General features: G+C 40.8%; 1 protein-coding gene across 1 annotated transcript in view; it reads left to right on the top strand.

Annotated features, from left to right (window-relative positions):
* Nucleotides 1-26,475, top strand: part of WDR7 (WD repeat domain 7) — a 226,909-nt gene that overhangs the window by 180,864 nt on the left and 19,570 nt on the right. The window contains exon 26 of the mRNA XM_079994680.1: nucleotides 757-856. Coding sequence (XP_079850806.1) covers nucleotides 757-856 — 100 coding nt within the window. The remainder of the gene's footprint in view (nucleotides 1-756; nucleotides 857-26,475) is intronic.

The raw sequence follows: 26,475 nt of genomic DNA, 5'->3' as shown, positions 1-26,475 counted from the left end.
AGCAGTGTGGGATGAAGAAATAAATTCCCCAGAATTAAATACAGTGGTGCCCCGCAAGACGAATGCCTCGCAAGACGAAAAACTCGCTAGATGAAAGAGTTTTCCCCCTCCCCCCCCTCCCCCCCCCCCCCGTCTTTTGAGGTGCTTTGCAAGACGAATTTCCCTATGGGCTTGCTTCACAAGACGAAACGTCTTGCGAGTTCTCGCAAGTTTTTTTCCTTTCCCCCCCTTTTTCTAAGCCGCTAAGCCACTAAACCGCTAATAGCGCTAAGCCGCTAAGCCACTAATAGCCGTGCTTCGCAAGACGAAAAAAACGGAAGACAAAGAGACTCGCGGAGCGGATTAATTTCGTCTTGTGAGGCACCACTGTACTATATGTGTTTCAAGAAAAATCTTATCTGGGCAGATTGAATAAATATCCTATAGTCTTTAAAAGAGAGAGAGAGCTCCAATCAGGTCTATTCAGAGAAGTTTCTATGTTCTGCCAAGAGTCTTTATTCAGTTTAAATTGTTGCATAGGAAGCTGGATAGGTGCATTCATCTAGTAAGGTCCAGAGCCGCAAGACAAGGGTGCCAGGGCCATTAGAAAAGCCGTTTGCATATCCCTGGCTAAAGTGGATTTGCAGAACTAGGCTGTGAAATAAAACGTTGATACTAGCAGTGCTATTAATTACCAGAATGTAGTAAAAAAGAAGTCTTGCATCCCACACCGTCTGATCAAATCTCACTCGTTCCTTGCTCTAATGTTCAATTCAGGTTCTACATGGTCAGCTATTATGAGCGGAGCCACAGAATAGCAGTTGGATCTCGCCATGGTTCAGTGGCCCTCTACGACATCCGGACTGGAAAATGTCAGGTAAATAAATCATTGTGATCTCCTCTCTGTAAACTGTGGAAGTTATTGAAAGGAAAGAGACTAGCTCTGCACCAGTTGACATGCTGAGTCGCTGGAACATTATGGATAATGCTAAGGGGGATCAATAGTTTAATGAAGGACTCAATGTATATAGAGTCTTACTGTTTTCATTTGCTGTAACTGAATGGCGAGCACAGATGGGTTAATAATAGCTGTCCGAAAAAAAGCCGTAACTTCTCAAAGGGTATCTTGAGTGTTTTGCTTACTTCAGATACCGTTCCCACCCCACCCTGTTAATTCTTCTGTTTGAAGTAGAGCTGTTTTAGTGAGATCATTAAATATATACAAGCCCATATTTCTCTCTCATATATATATATATATTCAAGGCTTTTTAAAGCAAGCACGATAGATTAAAAACATACAAGTAATCATCACAAGAATGTAGTTGAAATTAACCTGCTACTGTAAGCACAATTACTACTAAGTTAATCACACAGTAAAGGTACTTAAGATCAAACTGTAAATTTATTCCACTGGGTCAAAACACACCAGGTTCTTCTACCAAGGCAGAAAAAACAAAAGTGTCTAATCTTAAGAGAAAGATACCAGCATTCTCACATTGCTAGGGGCCATAAGTCAGGATCCTCTGATACTTATTTTTCCTTGTGTTCTCAAGACACACACATACAAACCTTACCTTCACACCCTCCCTCTCTATATATCCCAGTTACTTAGGGAAGAGACAATCTATTCCAGTTTGATCTCAGCTGCATTAAAAAAATTACGGGCTAAATCTTCAGGGGTTTTTTCTTAATTTTTTAAAAATACCCTATTTATTGTAGAACATGAGCCTCTAGTTTTCACCAAAGTGCCATAGTTGTAGTGCTGATTTCTTCAGATCCCAGTGACCGGGGCGGGGGGGGAGGTGCAGGGAACTGTTTCCAGTCAGTGGCGCTTAGGTCCTGTGACCTCCACAGATCATTTTGGCAGGTCAGCAACGCCTCCCACCTGCCAATCATTCGACCTCACCCTGACGTCAGTGGAAGCATTTCCCCCTTTATCATGCAGGCAAAGGGAGATGTCAGATGGCAATGGTGGTTGCTTGTGAGTAAGCAGTCAGGAGTCTGACCTGTCTTTTACAGGTTTTATTTTGGTGCAAAACTATTTACAGTGCAGAGCCACAAGTTCATGTCTGCCTCAGTCGCTAGCAGAATCTGGGAGTGGTTGTTTCTGGGACCTCCCCCAACATAAAAGCTTCGTCACCCCCAGCCTTTTCCTTCCTTCTTTGCGTTTTACACCTCTGCGCAGGGTGGGCAATGGAAAGGGTGTGCTTCCCTCCTGGTCGGCTTGGCCAGGAGCGGTGCTGAGGCTCCCAGCAGCATCCTCTGGTCCTTTCCTCTCTTCCCCACTGGAGGTGTGCCTTTCCTCACCACAGGAAGAGGAACTGCTTCGCAAGATTTTTGGAGGTTCCCTGTAACCCAACTGCTCCTCTGCTTCCTTACCCTGTTCCGATGGCAGTACCCTGACAGGACAGATCTTGGTTAGCACCACCAGCCAGGTGATTGTCAGCACTTGCAAAGGCGATGCCTGCAAACCCCGCTTTCAGCAGGGAGTTCCATCTTTACCTGCTCCACACCTGACAGCATATATGATGTCAAGTTGAGGGCAGGTGAGCGTGGCTTGGGGGAAAGAGCCTCGCTTGGGCCAAATTTGCCTGCAGGCTGGAGACTCCCAACTGCTGCTCTAGTTTATTTGTCTATGTGTTATAAAACGCACATCTCGTAAGAAGAGCATCTTACTCCCATGCGTCCTTCACTGAAAGAAAACCCGTGGACTGGCAATAAACTGAAATGCAATTTAACATTCCAATATGGCTGACCTCTTAAGAGACAATTTTCACATCTGACAATGAATATCAGAGGAAACACAAATAGCTGGTCGTCTTTTGGTGTCTCAGCTCCTGTTTTGTTAGGCAAAAGAAGGGATTTTATTCTCTTATCAGGGGATACACCTGATTGATCCATCTTGAACGAAGGCTTTTCAAGCATGAATGACCTCAGTGGTCCAGAGGAACCCTCACACATGGTCATGTTCTCACATAACAAAGAAGAAAGAAGATTCCACCTAAACATTAGGAAGAACTTCCTGACAGTAAGAGCTGTTCGACAGTGGAATTTGCTGCCAAGGAGTGTGGTGGAGTCTCCTTCTTTGGAGGTCTTTAAGCAGAGGCTTGACAACCATATGTCAGGAGTGCTCTGATGGTGTTTCCTGCTTGGCAGGGGGTTGGACTCGATGGCCCTTGTGGTCTCTTCCAACTCTATGATTCTATGATTCTATGATAACAGTGAGCCAAAAATTCTTCACTTTATAAAACAAGCTGGTACATACATACAACACAATTGCTTCCACTTCAGTCCTCACCTTGTGCTGACAAGTAAACAAACCAAGATGCTTGGGAACAGTGGTTTGTTACTCCCAAACAAGCCACAACCTGTAATCCAACAACCAACCATTGTTTAAGACTGGCTAGCAAATGATGTTTCTATTCTCATTTGTTTTACTCTCTGTGCCTTCCCCCTTTATTTCAAACAATAGCACAAAGAAGAGTTTATCCTGTGTCCCTCCCTCCCTCCCACAGTTAGTTTGCTAACATGTCTGCAGGGTAAATACACTGAGTTTTATTTCCACCACTAGTTCTAGAAAGCATGGCTCCACATTATGGATTCTAAAATGTGCTTTTAAAAATGTGTCTGTGAGTCTAAAGTAGCTAACAAAGGTCAGAGGTGTTGATGGACAGGCTGGGCAAGTGCTTACAGCTACATCTCTGTATGAATGGCTGAATCTGCAATGAAAATCTTCCCTCTGGCTTGGTTTGCCCTTGGTTCAGTAGACATGCTGGAGTATCTTATCTTCCTGACTTTTTCCCCCTTTCCTCCCAGCAACCTTTTAGGATGCATTCTGTGTTTCGGCAACGGGAAGCTTGAAAAAGGCAAATAACTGGCTTATATTTGTACCTTTATCCAGAAGTGTTTTGGGTTTTTTGTTGTTGTTTGACATGGCACCATCTTTTAAATGACTACAACTAAATCCAAGCCTTTTTAGGTAATTCGTATGAACAGCTCCATCAGCCAGTTTAGTTATATTCACGGGAAATGGATGTTTGAGTGAGGAAATCTCATTAGAAGTACACTCAAGGACAGGCTGATCCACACTATTATTATGGTCTGGGGTTGTGTAGGCACAAATGGGCTTGGAGGGAATGCTGTGGGAACCACTCCATCTGATCGCTCCCCCCCCCCAAAGTCCTACTCCATTCCCCCCCAAAAAACATTTTCCGGGGGGTAGAGTTCAGTACAACTGAAATGGGCCCTCTTGAATTAGTTTGTTTTTACATAAGGTCCAACCCAAAACTTTTAAAGCTTTCGTTGATAGCTTTCAGTGTAAAAATCATCCGGTGATTGACAGCACTACAAAAACATGGATCCAAGGCACAGGTCCTCATGTACATAGGAAGACAACAAATTATACAACAGAATAAGTGGTAGTTTTCTTTCCATTTTTCAAAAATGCGTATCCAACGTTCTCCTTTTGCCATTGACCAGGAAAACTTCTGGTTGCTATGTAAGAGATTTAGGGTGCACTAGATTTGCTTTTGAGTCTGTGGCAAACAGGAGGGTTGTGGGCAACACTAGCAGATCCTACTAGATAGAATGAAAGTGTCAAGTGAGGCTCCTCGTGATCTTGCTGCTTGGAACAGAATGAGATTTCTCCGTCCAGACTTTCTGTACTTCACAGAAAACATGGAAGCAACATGTCTTATTTTGTGCTGGATGGGGGAGAAAGACCCCTATCCTTCCCTGATTTCTCTGGCACCCCAGGCACTTGGGTGGATCTTTCACTGCTCCCCAGGCTTTGGAGACTCTCAGAAGCAGCAATAAATTACCTCATGAAGTGAGGGGTTGACGTCTTGCCTCCCCTAAGTCCTCTGCTTGTGCAAGAAGGCTTGGATGAATGTGTGAGAGTGGTGGCCACAAATAATGGCTAACTACCATTAGGGCTGCCATATTGCCACTGCTTTTTCCCCATCGTGTTGCCCTACATCCAGGTTTTCCCTGACATTTTGCTAATTTGGGAAACCCACCCCCCCCGACACCATTTTTACACCCGAAACCATGACATGTCAAGAATTTTCCTGACGTATGGCAAGCGTAACTACCAGAAATCCCCGAACTTTAGGAATTCCCTACAGCCAAATGACTTCATGGTGCCTTTAACAAAACATTAGGCAAATTCATGGAGGATAGATCTAGCAGGTGCTATTTTCTTCTATTTTCTTCTTGTTGTTGTAAATTTACCTGTTGGGTTTATCTACCTGGTTCACTCAACATTTTCTCAAAATGACTAACAGCTATGAAAGTTAAATGCAACCCACTTATATTCAGAGGCAGGACACCACTAAAGATCTACTGCAGCAGTGGGGATCCTTTGGTCCTCCAGATGTTGCTGGGTTCTGATATACATCAACCTCAGCCAGCATGGTCATTGATCACAGGTTGGCCTGTAGTTGGTCACAGGTTCCCCCAGCCCTGATCTACTGTTTGGGGACCAATCTAGAGAGCTCTTGTCTTCATGCGCAGCTTGTGAGTTCCTGGCATGATCCTGTTGGAAACAGAATGCAGGGCTAGATTAGCCTCTGCATGGTCCAATAGGGCATTTTTTTATTATTAGAAACAATAACACAAAGAGATGTGACAAACATGTATCATAATCTTCATTTTCTGGGAAATGGTATTTGCAGCATCTGTTGTAAGCTAGGTCCCTTTAACTTAATGCTTTTGCTGCTGGAAACCTTAGTATCACTGTAAACTTAACTGCTTATCCACACTGGAATATGGGATGCATCCCTTCCTGTAAATAAGGTTCAGTTTCAAGAAGGGAGTTCTAGCTGCTTCCATTTGACAAATGATTTCAATAAGTTTGTTGTTAATTATTTAGTAAGCTGGCAATTATAGGAGCCCGTTGGAGAACTTGTTAGCTGTTGCTCTCAGGAAGCATGTGGTTCTCCTGCTCCTGTTCTTGTAGTCGCTTTTGAAATGTTGTGGCTCCCAGTGGCCACATTGGGTGTCTGTTTGCACCTAATGTAGTGCAGATGTCAGTGGCGAAGCTGGCAACTGCCCCAAATGAAATGTGTAATTCACAGGTCCCCAAAGAATCCAACACTTCCTCTTATAAATATGACACATCTTTGTTGCAAGCGAAGAGTTTTAGTCCCTTTGCTGATACTAGATTTCAAGATTTTAAACTTCTTGCCTTACCCTGACGCCAGAGTGCAAGGGAGAACAACTTGTCTGCAGTGCATACAGTAAGCCCGCAACTTACGCAGGGGTTACGTTCCAGGGATCGTGCCTAAAGCCATACCTGCACAGAGTCAAAACACATTGGGTTCAATGGCAGGTGGGATTGCCAAAGTCATTTCCCCCACCCCCTTTAATTAATTAATTAATTTTGCCACACATGTAGAACTGACTGCGCTCAAGTTAAATGGGCGTAAGTTGCCGGCTTGCTGTACACACATGCCTTAAGGTGAAGCTATACGATCAATTTGTGCAGCTACACTGGGTTTGGAAGCAGACAAATTGGGATCCAGTTTATAACCATGCTTCCTCCTCTGGTTTGTAGCCCTCAAATGGAATTGTAATACTGTGTAATGCTTGTGTTGTGCCAGTAGATGTCAGTCTACTGCAATACGTAGAAACAAATTACATGCATTAGACTCAAGTAACAAAACATATGCATCAGACTTGTTGTAGCCTATAGAACCGTTGTGCTTTCCATCACTATTTATGTCAGAGAAGTCCTTGGCAGATAAACTTCTTATGTTCTACAAGTGATGCCGTAAAAGGCCTTCTGAAGTGTTCGTGTTCAGCCCTATGCAGATTGTAAAGCCAATGCTACGTCTGCATGGGAAATCATGCAGAGGAAACAAGCCTACATGAAAGCTTGTATGTGGGCTAAATTACACTGATTCTAAACCTAGAGTCACTGTGTTTTCAGTAAGCTTTGCATCATGGTGCAAATGTTTGGATACTGCAGTGTTAAATTAAAAATCTTAATTTACAGCAGGGGATGAGAACCTGTGTCCCTCTAGATTTTGCTGAACTACAGAGAATCCTGTGCCATGGGCCTCTTCAAATCTGCAGTCAGTCCTGGAATGGCATCCCCTTGCTGTTATTGAAGCCCCATTGAACAGAATTATCATCTCCTAAAAACTTGCCATTCCTCTTGGAGCCCTATGTCTCATGTTCTTCAGTCTCCAAATGTGTTGCTTTCTTTCATTGCAACCAAAAGTGTAAAGCCAATTATTCATATTGCGTCCCAAAAGTCTGCATAGGAAAGACCACTGTTTCAATTTCTCCTCTTATCCCAAAGAAGTCTCAGTATTGTATACCCATTCCCCCGGATATTATTGGAGAATATACCGTATTTTTCTGTCTATAAAATACCCCCTATTTTGGGGGACTCAGATTTAAGAAAATGAGGAGAGATGTCCCCGTGTATAAGACGCCCCCTAATTTTCAACATTATTTTTTTGGAAAAAACACAGAAAAATACAGTAATTAGAAATGTAGGTGAAAATAGCCAATGCTGATTTAGGCTGTACCCTTTTCATGTTCTCTAAATTTTAGAGAATGAGAATACTTTGAGATGGTGGGCAAGGGAAAAGGTAGTGACAGCAAGGAGGCAGGGGGGTAATAGCAGGGCCATGAGGCTACAGGAATGTGGGTCTGAGCAAGTGTCCAGCCATGCCTATCCTTAATGCTTGCCCTGTCATCAGGGAATGGATGGACTTTGTGAGTGTTGAACGGGTAGGTCACTTGGGGATATTTACAGATGGGTGAGTCATGGATGGATGAGGGAAGGAAGGCACTTGATTGAAAATCTGGCTTTCTTGTTTTAAAACATTGGAAAGTTATCTGCAGGGAGGGTAGTCCTCGGAAGTCAAATGCGGCGCTCATCTCGCTTTATTGGCCAAGGGAGCCAGCGTACAGCTTCCGGGTCATGTGGCCAGCATGACTAAGCCGCTTCTGGCGAACCAGAGCAGCACACAGAAACGCTGTTTACCTTCCCACCAGAGCAGTACCTATTTATCTACTTGCACTTTGACGTGCTTTCGAACTGCTAGGTTGGCAGGAGCAGGGACCGAGCAACGGGAGCTCACCCCGTCGTGGGGATTCGAACTGCCAACCTTCTGATTGGCAAGCCCTAGGCTATAATCAACTGCCTGGAAATCCATTATATATTCCATAGAAAATTCTGCTGGCACACAGTGTATGAATTCAGAAGCAAAGCCCACTGGGGTTTATTATTATTATTATTGGGGTGAACTCCTGGGTAAGCGTGCTCAAGATTGCAGCTTTACAATAGCACAAGGCTGTTGTTACAAACGGAACATTTTATTGTTATCGTTATTATTTATTAAATTTGTATACTGCCCTATACTAATAAAATACCATTGCATGTCTCAAGATACTTTTGTTTAGCATGATATTCTGTTGATACAATTAATTAAATTTATTCTGCATTAAAATAAACATACTGTGTATCCTTTCTCTCACCTCCATGAGGGATGTACCTGCTCTATAGGACTTCTTTTAGTTTTTTTATGATTCTGTAAAAAGGCAGGCAATGCCCCAAATCATTATGCTTTTTGCTTCATATTTTAGTGATATAATTTAATGGCATGTAGTGAAAAGAGTCTGGTGGGCTTTGCCTATTAGACATAGCTTCAGTTAACACTCAGTTCTCCATACATTTTTGGACTGTGTATGCATCAATTCTTCTATCAATTTTTCATATACAACCCTCTAAATCATATCCGGCAGTAAGCTGACAGTACATGTGTGTTGTTGTTGTTGTTGTTTTAATTATTCACATCGCCTTGGGTTTGTTAGGTTGTTTTCATGTTCTTTACTTTGTATACATATCCCTCCAAAATGCAATGAATTATTTCTGGTGTGTGAAGAAACAAACTTCTGTTGTCTGAACAAAGGGAGACAAAAGGTTACTTTAGCTTGGATTTTTTAGAAGCAGACCAGTTGTTTTTGTATGCATTCTTCTCCTTTTTCAGCACATTTTTAATCAGGTCCCAAGCAATGATGGCTCTATATTGCAAACTTGGAGATTGCATCTAGTGATTAATGCCATGATGGATGCAGAGAATCGCCTTTTCCTTGAGAAATAATAAATCAACATTTATTTCCAATACATTTTTTGTTTCGTTTTACTGAACGGTTTCGTAAAATTAGCACCACATACTTAAAAAAGTAGTCATTTATTAATACTGTGTGCAAAATATTGCCTCTGGCAACAATGATCTGCATTGCAATATTATCCTGTTACGTTGATTCATTAGTTTTGTAACAATCTGTACATATAAATCTATTAACCTAAGACTGTTACTCCCTACTTAATTTTAAAGGCAATTGATCGTTAAGTGTTGTTTTCTAAATGGGCAACTTCAAAAACTTAATATTGTGATTGCCTGGTTGGAATCCAGGTAGCAGCTGGGGGGAGGGATCTTTAAAAGATCTCTCTCTTAAGAGTTCAGCTGCATTCCTTTTGGTATTGCACAATAAGTATTCAGAGTACATACCATTTCCTGTCTTACAGTCATCGCTCACTGTTTAGATCTGTTTCCATTGGACTTTCATGTTCTGTACCTTAGATTTCTTTTCTTTTCTGCTACAAACGTTGGTGCATAAAATGCTTTTAATGGCAGTTGCCTTGTGCTTTGCTGCAGATGAAGTTAGAATTCATTTCATTTTTAGGGTGCTTTCCTGTAGTGGTGGGTAGTGTATTGTGGGAAGTGGAACAAGGCAGTGTCCTTCCCATGGCTGTATTGATTTGCCCTTCAGCTGTTTGCAGTGCATAGAGAACCTAAGGCCTTGTTGTTGATTATCTACACAATGTCTCTGTGAACATTATTGACCCATTGCTGCTTACTGCCTGTGGCTCTTGATTTTTCACACCGTCTCCATGACACTCATAATAAAACATACTATCTTATTGCTACTCGGCTCTGGAAAGCAAGTGATGTAGCTTTAGTACAACTGCTGCATTTCTGGATAACATTTATTATATGTTGGACAGAGACCTATAGCTGCTTTAAGGCTGGACATTGTGTGTTAGATTTTAGCAGATTTCCACACTTTGGAAGAAAAATATTGTCGTGGTTTTGAAGAGGCGAGCTTACGAGTTGTGTCGCTGAAAATGAAAATGAACTGTGTGATTATTGCAACTGATTGCACAATATCGCTAAATCAACAGGCACTTCATAAGAGCTGAAAACACACGGTACTCAGCCTGGCGTTATTTGCAAGATGATAGTCACTTCAGTGGCAGTGTTTTGCCTTTCACTAATTGGCTGTTGGGCTCTGCTTAAAAAAAGAAATAAAAAGGTTTGCCTCCTACTTTATTCAGTGATTTGTGACGAAACAGCATTAGACTCCTATCCTTACTCATTTTAAACTGGGATGATCCCGTAGATGTATATAGGAATATGTTAGGAGTACAGGACATGGTTTGATGGGCATGCCTGTTTAGCACTTTAATCGATCACTGTGGCCCATGGTTTAATTTACACCATGGCAAAAGCATTTCAGTTTATTTGTTTGGGATACCCTCCTTAAAATGTTGAGGTGCTTTTTTTTAAGTAGGTGAGTGTAATAGTGCACTGTGCTATTCCTGTTGTTTATTGGCAATGCATTCGAAGCCACACTAGGCCTACAGATCTTTTAACAGAGTTACTGCTGTCATATTAATTTACTTATACATTCTAGAAAAATATGGTTTAAAATTATGGCCTTCAAACGCGGTCATAATTTTGTTCTTTTACAGCATTGTAAAATTGCTTTTACAGCATTGTGGTTTGAGCACTGCTTAAATCATGTATTCCTTCCCTAAATGCATAACATGCTTAGCCTTATCCACTATGAATTTGTCTACCAATGGTTTCCAGTATTGGAGGCAATATGCTTCTGATTACCAGGATCGCAAGCCAGGAGAGGTCTTTTGCCCTCATGTTCTGCTTACAGGCTTCTCATGAGTAGCTGGTTGGCCACAGTGAATATAGGATGCTGAGTTAGGTGGACCTTTTCACTGATCCAGCAGGGCTGCTGCTCTTATGCTCTTATTTCAGCTGGCTTTTCGAGTCTACTCAAGATTTGCAGCATAGTAAAATCTCTCCACAAGTGGGAATGAGAAAGTGGGAACCTTGTGTGCTTATGGATCCTTATGCAGTTTATGGATGATTTCTGATGCATTCTAAACCATGTCTTACTATTCCTCAGGAGCACTGGTATTTTTCATCAGATCACTGGTACTTTCTTTTGGGTGTGTGCAGAACATCACGCCTTGGCTTAATAAACCAAGAAACGAATAAGACTCGTTTGCCAGATGCAGCTGTTTTGTGCAAATGAGCCAACAAAACACGAAAGTATTCAGTCTGAACCTAGAAACTATGGCTAGCATTAGCTTTGGAACAAGCCAGGCTACAAAGCCAATCTCAAACCATAGTTTTATATTCTTGCTTTTTCCAAAGCTGTTAACCATAGTATCCTGATTTGGCCATAACTAGAAACTATAGTTAATCCAAGATGTATTGTTTTCTTTGCCAGCTTATGGAAGGAGAGGTTGTAAATTGGGGAGTGGGTGGCGCAAGGCTACTTCATATTAAGCCAAGATGTTATCTTCCAAGTGCAGCCACTGAGAGACTGTGATAAACAATTAAATGGACTTCTACACTACATATGCAGACCTAATGTAGGTTTGTAAACTCTTGTGTTGACCTAACAATGGATAACATTAACATGAGTCCAGATATAATGTGCCACCATTGACTCCAAATGGTAAAGGGAGCAGGGAATATGTACACAAGAGAGGAGTACAAGACCTTATGGATTTGATCTTTTACACAGACCACAGTGTGAACTGTTTTTACACTTTATTATTCAAGAATTCTGTGGTGTCCTGTGTTTTTGACATTACCTATAGACAACGTTATTGCTTCACATGTGGTATATGCATGTAGACTCTACACCATAAAGAAGCAGCACTAAAGCCAGAGGTTTTAACGAAATACTACCCCCTCTTCTGAATTCACAACCTCATCAGTAATACGGGTTGCTCAGTATTTTCCAACTAAAGCAATAAAGAGGCAAGTAAATGAGTTAAATGGACTTTTGAGTGTCCACACTTCCCTCCTAAACGCTTGTCTACTTTGATTATCCCTGTGTGTTTTCGAAAGCACTTATTGCAAATATTTGCATTCCAAGTCCAGTTGGTAAGGAGTTAGCAATCTCAGGTTCCTGTGAATTTACATTTAAAATAAGCCTGAACAACAACAACAACAACAACAAAATCTGTATCGTCAAATGAGAATGAGCAGCCTGGATTCTGCCCAAAATCACACCAGCAATTATTGTAACCCTATAAAAGCCTTTAGGGTTTCTATTGACCACAAAATGTGGTCATGTATTCTTCTGCTCGTGCTTATGCAAACAGTGTCTTCACATGTTAACGATTCTGCTAAATATTTGAATTACAGCTACCCTGTAGTACATTGCAATGCACCATGTCATATGCTCATGGAGCCATTTCTTGTCCTTCCTGAATAAAGGGTGTTCTCTAATAAGAAGGTGATATGTCGTTGCAACCTTATTTTGAATGGCCAAATGTCTTATGTGTATGCTGGTCTGCTTCTTCTGAGTCATAGTTATCAGGTATTGTAAAGGTTAAACCTTATCATCTGTGCACACACACACACAGACACACACACAAAAAGGTTGAGGTTTCATCAAAAACTTCCATCCTCACAACCTGTCGGCCACAATTTGATGATTATTATTGATTATTTCACAGCCTTTCACTCACTCTCTGCCACTGCGGCCCGCCTTGATATACAGATAGGGCTGCAGTCCAGCTAAAATAAGACTCCATCTTGATAATGGACTGAGATGAGATATTGTTGTTTGATAAAGATAATTGATGTTTCACTGTGAATTGGAAAGCAGTTCCGAATTTACCAGGTCCGCAAGCGTGTTCTATCTGCAAATAGGCCAAGTGTTTACAGAACAGAACAAAAGACCTGGATTTTGACAGACCATGTTCTGTGCGCTTTAAAAGCATTTGCCTATTTTTCAATCACTGACTGCATTTCAGACAGCAAGAAAATATATAGGGGGATGTACCCAACCATCCACTTCTTCCCTTGTACTCCTTTTAATTAAGTACTGGATTATGAGACTCCTTTTTGCCGGATCAGGCTGCCTTTAGGTGCCGGCTGAATATAATGTTTTCCTAAGCACACATTAAATTTCCTTTCCTTTCACAAAACCATTGACAGAACCGACGATTAAGTGTGGGAATTTCCACTCCACATATCAGCTGACGCATTCTTGTATAGCACGTAATTACTGTTAAGTGATTATATGCCTTTTGTTGGCCATGTCTGTTTTCAGCTGCTAGATTTAAGTTGATTAAGGTATCGCTCATCTTAGATGCTGTTCATCCGATTTCTTTTAGTCTTGTTATCACCTTCATAACCCCTAATTAAGCAATAAGGCTTGACAGGGAGTAGGGTTATCATCAGATAATGACACCCCAAGTGTGTTAGAAGGCGCAAGGTTCAGCTGAGTGCCTTTAATCCTCCAGGGGTGTGATTATCTCATGATAAACATACAGCATCACAGCTCATTGATATTATTGCAGTCCGCTTGTGCCACTCATATTGGTACTGAGTCTCAACATTTTCACCCATTTTTTTCCTTCTTATTGTGCATATATAAAAGCAATAATTGGTCAGCAGGACTGTGCAGAGGCAGGATGTGAAAAGCCACGTTGGCACTAAACGTTGAAAGTTTTAGAATTAAATTCAGAAGGGAAAACGCAAGGGAAAACCTTGGCTTTTTAAAGGTAAAGTTAAGACATAAAAATGAGGCAGCTTGAATGCCAGAGAGCAGGCTGATGTAATACTGAGGTATTCTTTACCTTCAATGGGCAGCCTACTTCATAGGGTATCACAGTACAAGATAGGGTTTCTAAAAGATTCGTCAATTGGACAATAGTAAACATTAGGCTAATCATGGTTAGAAATTTACACTGTTGCCAGCTGTAACAGTGTTTTATTTGATTGACCAGAATTACTGCTGGAACTGGGGTAGATCCTACAATCTGAATATTGTGGGATTTGCAGATATTTTTCTCTGATTTTCGGAAACATAAAAAATGCTCTCAATTCACTGAGCCTTCAGAACAGAGCACAATACATATCCATTGTTTTTGTTGTGTGTGTTTTTTTAATGCCATGGCTTAGAATGTGGAGGTAGAACAGTACTTGGTAAGATCCACCATAAACCTTTATTTGATTACCTGGGTGGGTATTAAAAATTGGTCTGTTGTTTGGCTAAAGTGAGGAAATGTTTTGAATTGTCAGCCACATTCGGTTAAAGCCTCATCATACATGACATTATTTCTGCAGGTAGAAAAATCACCACAAGTACATGGTTCTGAGTCCTTGCAGCAAAATAGATGTTCTACATTTCATAGTCACTAACTTTTCAAGTCAAAACATATTTACCAGGTAGTAAGTCCCACTGAGTTCTGGGTGGGATCAGAAATTCCATTGGGTTGCATTGAAACAAATAGGAACTTCTCAGGCAAAATACATGCTAATGTTTTAATTTAAAAAATTCACCATTGTTTCATGCAAACCAAATTTCATTTTTGAGGTGTTCCCATTTTGCAACACTTTTGCCATATCGCTAACTTTGAGGCAACTTAAGAGCACTTACCACTTCAATTGATATGGCTTCCCCTAAAGAATGCTGAGAATTGTAGCTTGGGAAGTATGCTGAGAACTCATGTGAAAGAGGTCCATACCCAGGGCTTTTTTTCAGTTCCTGCACTCCTCAGGTGGGCACCATTGCCATTCTAAGAGAACAAGGGATGTGTTCAGGGTGAGCCTCTTTTTCTAGAAAAATTGCACTGTCTACGCACACACCATATAGACACACACATGCGCACGCACACACACACAGAGAGAGAGAGAGAGAGAGAGAGAGAGAGAGAGAGAGAGACTTGCAGTTCCCAGAATCCCTCAGAAGAGGGAATGTCTGTAAAAATGTGTTTGTTTGTAGTGTATGGAGCAGGCATAGGCAAACTCGGCCCTCCAGATGTTTTGGGACTACAGCTCCCATCATCCCTGACCACTGGTCCTGTTAGCTAGGGATGATGGGAGTTGTAGTCCCAAAACATCTGGAGGGCTGAGTTTGCCTATGCCTGATGTGGAGTATATTAAGGGAGGATTCACCAGTGGCAGCCAGAGATGAATAATAGTGGCTCCTGCTCCTGCTTATTCCTTTTGTGGTGAAAACCATAACTAGGAAGAGGGTGTGCATGAGGGAGAAAGAGCAAAGATGGTGAACCAAATTCTAAGGAGTCAGGAATTTGGAAGTGGTTTAGAATAGTTGATAGTTAGAATCGGTGAAACCTTTTGCAATACCAGCAACAGTGTGACCAGAAGCAACAAGTTGAGAGTTTAGGGTTTATTGTCAAGATCATAGATCTTAACAGGTAAAAACAAACTATTGTTATTTCACTGTTCTATAAAACCAGATGGCGTACAGAAACAGCCGACATACTTAGTCATCATTACAGCAGTCAATCACACAACACATGAAAAGTGTTGGCGCACCATTTCTAAAGTGCTTAATATTTACAGATCTCTAAAGATTGCATGAAAACAGCAACATAAGAACAATAAAGCAGTATAATAAAAGCAGAAATAACATTATAAAACCCAGTAAAACAATATTGGAAAAACAGGAATCGGATACTAATGGGGGTCAGTATAAGCCTAGGCATAAAGATACGTCTTTATAGTAGTTTCTGTTTATAGTGGGCAATTAATGCTTACTTTTCTGTTGAAAAGTAAACTGGGTTGAGTAGAGGTCCATGTAACCTTGTGGACTAGTATCAGCGAGAGAAAGGGAACAAATGCAGATGATGTCTTTCAACACACTCAGGCCTGGGCAGCACCTAATCTTTTTATAACCAAAGTCTAGTCTGGTGTGGAAAAACTGTACAGCAGAAACACATTAGCAGAAGTTCACTGGTATTCCTACAAGATTAGGACTATAGCTCAACTGCAAGATTGCATGTAGAAGATCCCAGGTCCAATCCGCAGCAACTCCCAAGGGAAAAGACCTCTATGCAAAACCCCAGTGAGCCACTACCAATGAGGGTCAGAAACGCCAAGTGAGATGGATGAACTTGGTATAAGGCCATTTCCTATGTTCCTAAAGTGTATCCTTGCAGCCAATGTGGGGTTCACATTTTCAAAAAGAAATGTCTCGATTAACATGGGTTTCTCCCTTATGGCCGGTTGTTTTAAGCATTATTTTCTCCATTTGATTTTCCTCAAATTTCTTGTGCTTTAAAAACAGCGTCAGATAAACATATTCCTTAATCTTTCCAAGGATGACCTATATTCCTAGTCTAGACGTGACCTTTGCAAGTTACAACATTGTTTCCAAGGGGCTTGTCTTCTCTTAAGGCAAAGCAACTGCATGGATTTTTTTAAAAAAAGTTTTGCCTTCTACCTGGACCATAGGAAGATGCTTTATAGAATGAGCTAGATTGTTGGTCTGTCCAGCTCAGTATTGCCTCCAGAATTTCCAGAAACAGGTCTTTCCCATCCCTACCTGGAGATGCTGGCAATTGTACCTGGAATCACCTGCATTCAGAGCAGATGATCTACCACTGAGCTTTGGTGCTTCCCCATTTTAGGTTGCACTTGCCCAGTTGTTTTGAAATGGACCAGATGTTCCAGAGCTTCTGCTAGCGCAAAGATTTCAAAGGCGCTGGTTGTGGTTTTGATTGATTTGGAGTGTTGCAAACAGAATGAACAATGGGAGGAGGGAGAATCATAGAATGGTAAAGTTGGGACCTAATTGGAAGTGTCATCTGGTCCAACCCCCTGCAGTGCAGGAATCTGAACTGAAGCATCCCTGACCGATGGCCATCCAACCTCTGCTTAAAAACCTCCAGTGAAGGACAGTCCACCACCATCCGAAGGAGTCCGTTCCACTGTTGAACAGCTCCTACCATAAGGAAGTTCTTTCTGATGTTTAGTTGTAATCTTCTGTCTTGTAACTTGAAGCCCTCCGTTCGGGTCAAAAGATACCTCCCCACCCCCAAAGGCTGGATCACACTGTTTAATCAAAAGCCTTCTGTAGAGAGAAGGAAGTTTTCCGTCCATTAAATCTAGATCAAACACATCATTACATTGTGTAATTTTATAAAATTGGTTTTATCTTTTTTTTTAATTTACATTTCTCTCTCTGTAAGCTCCTCTGAATGTATATTAGAGTGGCATGTGATGTGGGTTAAATTAATTATAACGCCACAGTATGTGTGTGTGAACATGGGGAGTTGGGGAGCAGATGTGCACAGACCTCAAGAGAAACTGCTATGAATAAACTTGTACGCTTCTGGGAATTGATTATTTCTAACAATGCAAGGAAGTGTTGGGTGAAGAACTACCTTACACACTCATAAACACACCAAGACCCTTAGGTATATGTTCGTGAATTCCCTTAGGGTCTTGCTGTGGGGGTCTTACAAAATGGCCTTTCAAGAGAGGATATAGGGTCATTTGAAGGCTGCAATGGAACTAAACCTTTTTAATCCCCATATCAAACGATAAACATTAATCCAAGTAATTTACAGCATGCAAGAAAAATCCCATTTGAAACATTTTGGTAGCATGAAAGTAGAAATGTGTGGATGCCTTTTGCTGCTTGAACAAATAACTAATGCTAAGCGTCATCTTCATGTATTAACTGTTTTTAATGGCATTTCCTTTCAAAATGCACAGCATTCCTGCCAGGAGAGAGCAGGGTGGTGTTGGTCTGACTCTGTTTCTCCCCCCGCTCAATGCTTTAGTTCCTCTTTTAATGTGAGGGGTTGAAACAGTTGTTGTTTCCCCCTCCCGCCTTCCTCTCTCCTTTGCTTTATCCAGTTCATTTGAGGTTTTGCCTTTTGGGGCTATCTTGTATGGATTGTCAAAATGCCTTGGGACACGTTACTGTACGTGAACTGCGCAACGCAAGAGCAGATTGCATGGTATTGACCGGCAATGCGGGAATGTGGATGTGCCTTATGACACAGCTGTTGGAGGGGCTAGCAGTGCAGACAAGCTGAGGTTGGCGGCGTGTGATCACATCAATTCGGGGGATGATTAGAGAGAGCATAGATTGTTAAAGCATAGCACCCTAATTCCCACCCTGCCAAAAATTCAGCTTGGTAGAGCAAAGTTTGCTTCCAGCTCTTCTCCCCGCCCCCAGTAAAGGCATATGTAGCATTTCAAGAGAGCAAGCACCGAAAAAGAAGGCTAGCATTAATTATCCATAATTGATTTTTAAGCATACTTTTAAAAAGTAGTCTATTGTCGTCAGTGTGTGCAGTACTTTAAATAACCAGAAGATGCACAGCTGTCCTCAAAGGTGCTGCAGTGGTTAAACTGTGAGAAATTCGAAAGACAAGCTTCAGACAAAGGAAGTTTTTTTTTTAAAGAGGGAGAGAAAGAAAGAAAGCAACAAGCTGCAAATATCATCATTCCAGGCTTAAAACTTGATGTCAGTATTTACTGTGCTCCTCTTCCAGCAACACAGTGGCGCGCTGTCCCAATGGAGATCATTAGATGTTGGAGAGCACCTTTATCTTAGACCCCAAAAACCTTATTGGCTTCTCTTTCTGTCATGCCTGGCTCTCCATGTGCTCTAAGCAGCCTGGGGCCCGATTCTGTAAGGAGCCACTAGCATTTGCTTACTACCACAAGGGAGGCCCTACGTTAACATTTCCACATTTTGAAATGGGGAGTGTAAACGGCCTTGTGACTTCTGAAACAAAGCCAGCTTTGCGTCTCCTCTTCCTGCCAATGGACTCCATGTTGGAGAGAGCCTTGTCTTCCATGTATGTGGTCGGTGGGAGACCGACTCGGGGCAGGCTCTTCCATATTGTTTTCGTTTCGAGGTAGCAAGATTCAATTAAATAGTTAACTCTGGTTTGACACTTCTAATTCCTTATTCATGTAGCTGCTGTTTGCAGAGTGTGTCTGGGTTGGAACTGAGCTACACAAGCAGCATAGCAAGCTAGGAGGTGCCAATTTCAATCTTATCAGTCCAATGGGCAGCTATGCATGGGGGGGGGGGAGCGGACTACCTTATTTATTTCCAGGAGCAGATTCCTGAGCGAATATTTTTGAAGCAGCTTTTAGTGGTAATTGGGTGGCAATCTCTTAATTGATGGCTTTAGGGAAAGAAACAGCCATTATGCGAATAGCTTCTTGGGGGGTGGGGTAGCGTTTAAGGGTGCATCTCTAGAATGTACAAGTGCTGCACCAAAAGAAGCCTCTAAAAAAAGCCAGGTACAACAATATGATAGGTGAGAAACCTGCACTGCTGTTGTTCTCTGGGGCAGTCAGTTGGGCTGCCGTCATGGGTACCACCATTGCTTCCATCTTCAATCCAGAAAGTACCAGGGCAACATTGAAAGAGTGCAGTTCATCCCCGTATGCTTGAAGAAAAAAACCCTGAAGCAGAGAAAACAGCATGGTAATATTAGTGGTTTTAAGGACTGGGTGTCTTTAAGGATCTCCACTAAAATAGAGATGAGGAACCTGTGACCTTCCTGAAATTGTTGGATCCCAACTCTCATCCCCCCCAGCCAACGTGGTTCTCATTTTCCATGGGGGTTTTTAAATGTATTGTGGTCTTTTATATATTGTGACTCTGTTGTTATTTTTATTTATAATTTGATAATGATTTATTGTAATGGTTGAGAGCGAATTTACGTTTAATTATTATTTGTTGATATTTTGAGAGTTAATTTTAATTTTGTATTATTATGTTCTACTGAATTATTACTTTATTTGATATCAGTTGTTTGTTTTAAGTCATTTTTATCATGACTTATTTGTATTGGATGCATTAAAAGATCATTAAAAGAAATGAAATGAAATATCCTGATCTTTCCCCCCCAAACTAGGAAGCTTGCCACTTGTGTCATATGTAATGATAAAAGAATAGCTACCATCTCCTCTACTATGTGCGATTTTTAAAGATGTTGGCATAGCACTACAATGTAACTTACATTTAAAATAAATGAACAAAAGTTTCACAAAAGCTGTACTTGTAGCTGCTATCCTAATCCATGCGGGATTGTCACCCATAAATTATAATTATTTGGATAACTCTGTTTCTTTCTAAAATAAGCTCAAAGTGACCAAAAACATAACATAATATTAAAACACAGGGTGGAAAGTCAAAATTTCCAAAATCCCATGTGTGCAATAAAGCCAAGAGCAGGAGAAAACAATCCGGCACCAAAATGGGGAGACAGGATATTGACCTGTGCAAACACTGACCCCAGCAAAATAAGAATTTCTTGGCAGATCACCTGAAGCTTATGTTTTGGTGTGGTTTTATTATGTTGGGAGCCACCCAGAGTCACTGGGGCAGCTCAGTCTGATGGGCAAGGTGTAAGTATTATTATTATTATTATTATTATTATTATTATTATTATTATTATTAAACCAAGCAAGCTTTTCCAGAGAGGAAGATCCACAAGCTGGTGGCTGCAATAGCAAAGGGACTGTTATGAATGTGGTTTCCAGTTGGGGTGCGAGTGACAGGAGGTACTGGGCTGTCTGTCTCCATACGATTCTGCCTGGTCATTAAGATCTTCTTCAGAGGTCTTTTTCCAGGCATAAGAGAAAAAAGCTGGCAATGAACAGGGATGGGGCCTTTTCTGTGATGTTACCACAGTGATGAAACTCCCTTCACCGATGTGTTTGCATGAGGTCAATTTTAAAAGGTTTAAAAGCAAACAAACAAACGAAAAACACCCAGTCATTTGCTGTTGCTTTTCAGTGAATTGTGGCGATTGGTCTGGCTGCTATTACTGATTTTTATAGCCTTACGTTCCGGGAGGAAGGACACCTCTTTTTTAAAAAAAAAATCTGCACCCCCAAGGCCTTCCCCAGCTGTGCTAGTATACAGTGGTACCTCGGGTTACAAACACCTCGGGTTACAGACTCCGCTAACCCGGAAGTAGTACCTCTGGTTAAGAACTTTACCTCAGGATGAGAACAGAAATTGCGCGGTGGTGGAAACAGGAGGCCCCATTAGCTAAAGTGGTACCTCAGGTTAAGAACGGTTTCAGGTTAAGAACGGACCTCTGGAACGAATTAAGTTCGTAACCAGAGGTACCACTGTATAGCATTAGAGGGCTCAGTCCAAAACCTTAACATTTTATTGCTATAATGCCAGGGAGTGGGTGACTGGAGAGCAGTGAAGGAGGATAGTGTCCATTTTTTCTTTTCTTCCTCCTTCAAAGTGGTCTTTTTCATCATGGCATGCATTCCCTTAGCTGATCTGGGCTTGAGCGGACCAATTCTAACTCTCTTCAGTCCTTTCCCATACTCTCCACTGACATTCAAAGATTCTGTGTCTCAACTTTCAGACTAAATTGATCGACCCATAACAAGCCGCTAAACATCTGGTTTCTCCCCCTGCCCCTGCCCCTAGGGCAAAACTCAGAGCTTCCTATAGAGTTAGAAAAGCCCTAATAGTTGTTATTAGAAGTAGGGTGGTCATATGCCCTACTTTGCAGAGGACAGTTATCTGTTTGAGGGGAACTGCTTTCCAGTCCAAGAGTGACTCTCAAAGATTAAGAACTATAAGGAAGAGGAAACCAGAAAGGTCCTTGAAACTGACCATTACCAGCACCTGCAAGAGCAAACAAAAGTAACCTTTTCACAGTTTTCAATATGACAAGATGTATTTCTATTTGAATGATAGTAATTAAACAGAGATCTCCCAATGTAGGGATCACTAGCCTTTCGGGGCTCATGGACACATATGCAAGATGGAGAAACTGCTGTAGGCACCACATATACACAAACACACACACAACAAGCAAACTTAGCAATTTATTTTCAGTGCTGAAGGAGACCCTGTAAGCACCAGAGTCTGGTCCATATGTTCTCCTGGTGACCCCTGGTATAGAGGCACATTTGCACCAGGCAAAGGATGTTAAAGAGGGTGGGTAGTAAGTGGGCACTGGTTTTCTGGCAGTTCCATATTGTTCGGTAAATTCAATATTATTGCAAATTTCTTCTTATTTTGGAATTAATAGATTTCTGCACATTTGGTACCCTGGAGTCCGTGACATCAAAGGTTAAGAGTTCCCATTTTAAATATCCAACCATTTTAGCCCATGGTCAGTTCATATAATTCATTAAAAAACACACACCCTGCAATGTAAAGTAGAGAAAACCTTAGTTCAGCCAAAAATAATTTAGCGAGAACAGCCTCTTTGCCTTGGCTTATTCAAGTGATACATCCTAGTGCCCTAGTTTGATCCTTGCCTCTAGAGCTCAGAAGAGACCTCAATTAAAATGCTTCCTTCCCCCAAGATGAGTTGGAAACAAATAAGATTGATTTTTTTTAAGGGCGAAATTTATTGGAATATCTCTTTGAAAACTGATTTGCTCTAAGAGATTAATTGCAAACTGTTGGAATTGCTGTCTAAATAAAATGGCATTCTGCTTTATGGGAAAACACTTGACCAGAGCTTATGGGTTAAGTGGTGCTGAACATTTACAGCCAAATACCTCTTTCTCTTATGCCGTGAGCAGTGTCTTCATGAAACATGACAATCTGCAAACTTGATCCTTGCAAAAGAAGTTCCCAGAAATGCTTGGATGGTACAAGCAGATGCACAAGTGATTTCCTTTTCGTTTGTTTGTTTGTTTCCAGAATAATGTCCACAAGCGGACGTTTGGAGAGACATTTGGCACTTAGATGCTGAGGACTGGTCATTTACCTTATCTCTTCTTACTTCTTGGGAGATCATAACTTTAATCTTTGGCCGCATCATTAATATAAAGATTAACTGCATAAATTGCTTGTGCAGCAATGTTCCTCACTTCAACACAGTGCCGGCCCCTCAACCCCTCCCATTAAAGATTGGCAAATTGAAATGGAGAGCTTTATAAACTTGCAGAATTTCTAAATAACTGGCTTTAGAATTACCTGCACTGGACAGCAGGCTTCTTTGAACATGCACAATTGTGGATAAGGATGAAAGAGCAGTTTCAGGGCACACAAGAGTTTCCCATGTGTCCACCAGAATGCTTTGATTTTTTTAATGACAGATTCCCATGCCTCATCACAAGTTGCTTTTGAAAGTCTCATCAGTTTCAAAAGCAGTTTACCATGCAAGCTGGAGTTAACTGCCCAAAGCCTTGAGCGTGTGATAGTAGCTGGATTGTTCTTTGCATCCGAAACATTTTTATTTTGTTTTAGTTCTTCGTTAAACAATTCTCTACAGCTTCTGTTTTACTTTTTTGGAGGTTTCTACTCTTAAGGTCCTTGCAGTCCCAAAGCCTATTCTAATTAAGCAGAAACTAACGTCTGGCTTTTGTGTTGGAAATGTGGCTTTAAAAATAAACCATGAAATTATTTTATTGTAACAATGCATATCAAATATATATGTTGTTTAGTCGTTTAGTCGTGTCCGACTCTTCGTGACCCCATGGACCAGAGCACGCCAGGCACTCCTGTCTTCCACTGCCTCCAACAGTTTAGTCAAACTCATGTTGGTAGCTTCGAGAACACTGTCCAACCATCTCGTCCTCCATCGTTCCCTTCTCCTTGCGCCCTCCATCTTTCCCAGCATCAGGGTCTTTTCCAGGGAGTCTTCTCTTCTCATGAGGTGGCCAAAGTATTGGAGCCTCAGCTTCACGATCTGTCCTTCCAGTGAGCACTCAGGGCTGATTTCCTTAAGAGTGGATACGTTTGATCTTCTTGCTGTCCATGGGACTCTCAGGAGTCTCCTCCAGCACCATAATTCAAAAGGATCAATTCTTCGGCGATCCTAATAAAAAAAAATATTTCGCAGTCCTCAAAGGCCATAGTGAGGCTGTTGAAGTCCTTATAATGCAGAAGATCTTGATTTCAGGAAATAGTTGTATTTTCAACTTACTGACATGCTTTTTCTGTTTACTGTTATTTCTTACATACCATTACTTCCACAGAATACTCAAAATATACAGTATAATTCACAATATAAAATGCCTATAGCCTTCTTGAACTCCATCAAAAGATCAAGGTAAAGATAGCAACAAATTATCCAGATATGCTCTTCAAGTAAGTTAAACCGTGGTTCAAATTTATATAGAGCATTCTCCAGTCCTGTAAATCACATTGGTTTATATTCTTTTTGACTCTTATATAAGAAATGGACAATAATAAACTAGGCTTATGGACTAGTGTGCAGACACAAAACTAAAAATCTTACTGCTTCTGAAATACGATTTTATGTGCAATACACTTGGTTGCTTAAGTGGGTTAACATTATTTTTTCCTATCTGGCATCTGTTTCCAATAAAGAATAATGTGCTTGAATTATGAAGCCTCATATAAGCATGTATATTACCATGTTTCTGTTCCATGTTTATTTATTTATTTTAAAAAAAGAAAAGAATAAAATGCTCTTGAGCTATTCATTCCACTGAACATCAATTTTGTGGGATTGGTGGTTCAAGAAAAAGGAGTCTTTGGTGATTTACAACAGCTAGGGCATGTAAATTCAAGATCATTATCTGTCTGATTAGGTGAATAGGATGCATTTTGCTAGTAAATTGTGTGGGCATTCATAATGGTGATGGTGGTGTTTTGCCAATTCTCAGTATTATATTTTGCAGTGCACAGAACGCTTCCTAAAAAGTTAAAGATGTGCACATGTTTTCATGGTTCTCTGTTTGCTTCTGTTTTAAGTGCCTGCTGAGTAATATTTCAAAACAGTTTTTTGTTTAAAAAAAAAAAAAGTTTGGAAAACATCACATTAGCCGGTTGTTAATTCTTCATAAAATTTAATATTAAGCAATAATATAACAATTATAAATAGTTTAAAATTTCCCCTGGATAGATTAATGTTTCATGCTTACAAATAATAATTATACTCCTTGGTAGATTCATATCTCATGCTTGCAAATAATAATTATATTTCTTCATTTTAAAATGTGTGGAATGAACTAGTACTGCAGTCTTACTTCTTTGGTAACGAAATAGTTGTGTGTTATGCCTCACCATGTCTGCTACTTTAAGCAGACTGATCTCTTTTTACTTTTCTCTGTATTAAGGTTACTTATTAGGCATAGAGGGGGGATATATCTCACATTTTTGTGTGAACGTTCCAGATTTGCTTCTCCCAAAATGTGCACAGGAACGGCAACACACAGCTCTTCTCTGAAATGTAAACATTTCCGAATTTTGCCGTTTAGTTCTCCAACTAGAGAATATGTACCAAAAAAATGTGTATATTAGTGAGAGGTGCGTAGAAAACTGTATATATTCACAAAAATAATTTGCAGAAATATATTATTTGTTGGGGGGCCACTATTTTTAAAAATGCACGCACTGTGTAAAAATCACATGCAGAAAGGTTAATATTAGAAATACACATGAATGTGTGTGTGAATTTTCATGAAGGTTCCCCCCCCCCCATCATAAAAAGAAGAAATCTCAAATTTAGACAGAAATGGGGAGAACGGAAATAATGATTGGGGAAATGAGAAAGGGAAACTGACAGATTCACCCCCCCTACTTATTTACGCATTGCTAGCCTTTTAGGGGAGCAAAGAGATGTTACAGAAAAGGATGCTGCATCAGTTTATAAGCACCAGCCATACACTCCTGCATGTTTACACATAGAGGGATATCAGCTGCCCTTGTTCCAATGAAGTATTTTATGCCCCTTACTGTAATCTGTGAGGCAGGCCTTAACTACATCCACTTAGAGGTGAGTGCTCCTAATTAGGAATAACTGTTCAAAATGTGCTGTTGACTTTACTGCCATATTAATTTTTGGCAGTGTCATCTTGAAATATCTGAAACAGAAAAGAAGCGTGAGCCTCTTAAACTGCGAATGTAAATCAAATCTTTGTAAATGTCTGGCGTGCTTGAAAAATAGGCTGCATTGATTTTTTTTTTTTTTAAGAGATCAGCGTAAATAACTTAATAAAATGTGATGGGTTTAGAGGATATGGGACACATTTGGTGGTTCTCCTGTTTAGCATCGCGTAACACCGAGGATGTATATAAAACAGTATGTTTTAGATAACGTTTTGTGGAACACACGGTAACACTTGGATGGCTGCAGCTGTTGTCTAATTTTTTCTGGATTAAGTTTGGTCAAGAAAGACGCTGCCTCATTTTCAGCTTGTCATTTGCCCAGGAAGTAAAAGCAAATTGTAATGAGGGACTCACAGCAGGAGAACCTCTGAACAAATGAGAGGCATATATTGACTGACAGCCAGCATGCCATTTCAGTGATAAATGTATTTTTATACACTGCTGTTCAAGGTCACTTTCTGCTCTGTTTGTATGCTGGCTGTCAAATCATGCAGTTTTATGTTTTAATACAAAGTAATTTGTGGTGGCTGATGCAAAATAACAGCATTAGGAAATTATAAAATTAAGATGTATGTCCGC

The sequence above is a fragment of the Podarcis cretensis genome (genome assembly GCF_951804945.1).
Source record: "Podarcis cretensis genome assembly, chromosome: 11".
Taxonomy (NCBI): domain Eukaryota; kingdom Metazoa; phylum Chordata; class Lepidosauria; order Squamata; family Lacertidae; genus Podarcis; species Podarcis cretensis.
Note: the sequence above shows the minus strand (reverse complement) of the source record. Positions and strands in the feature narration are given on the sequence as shown.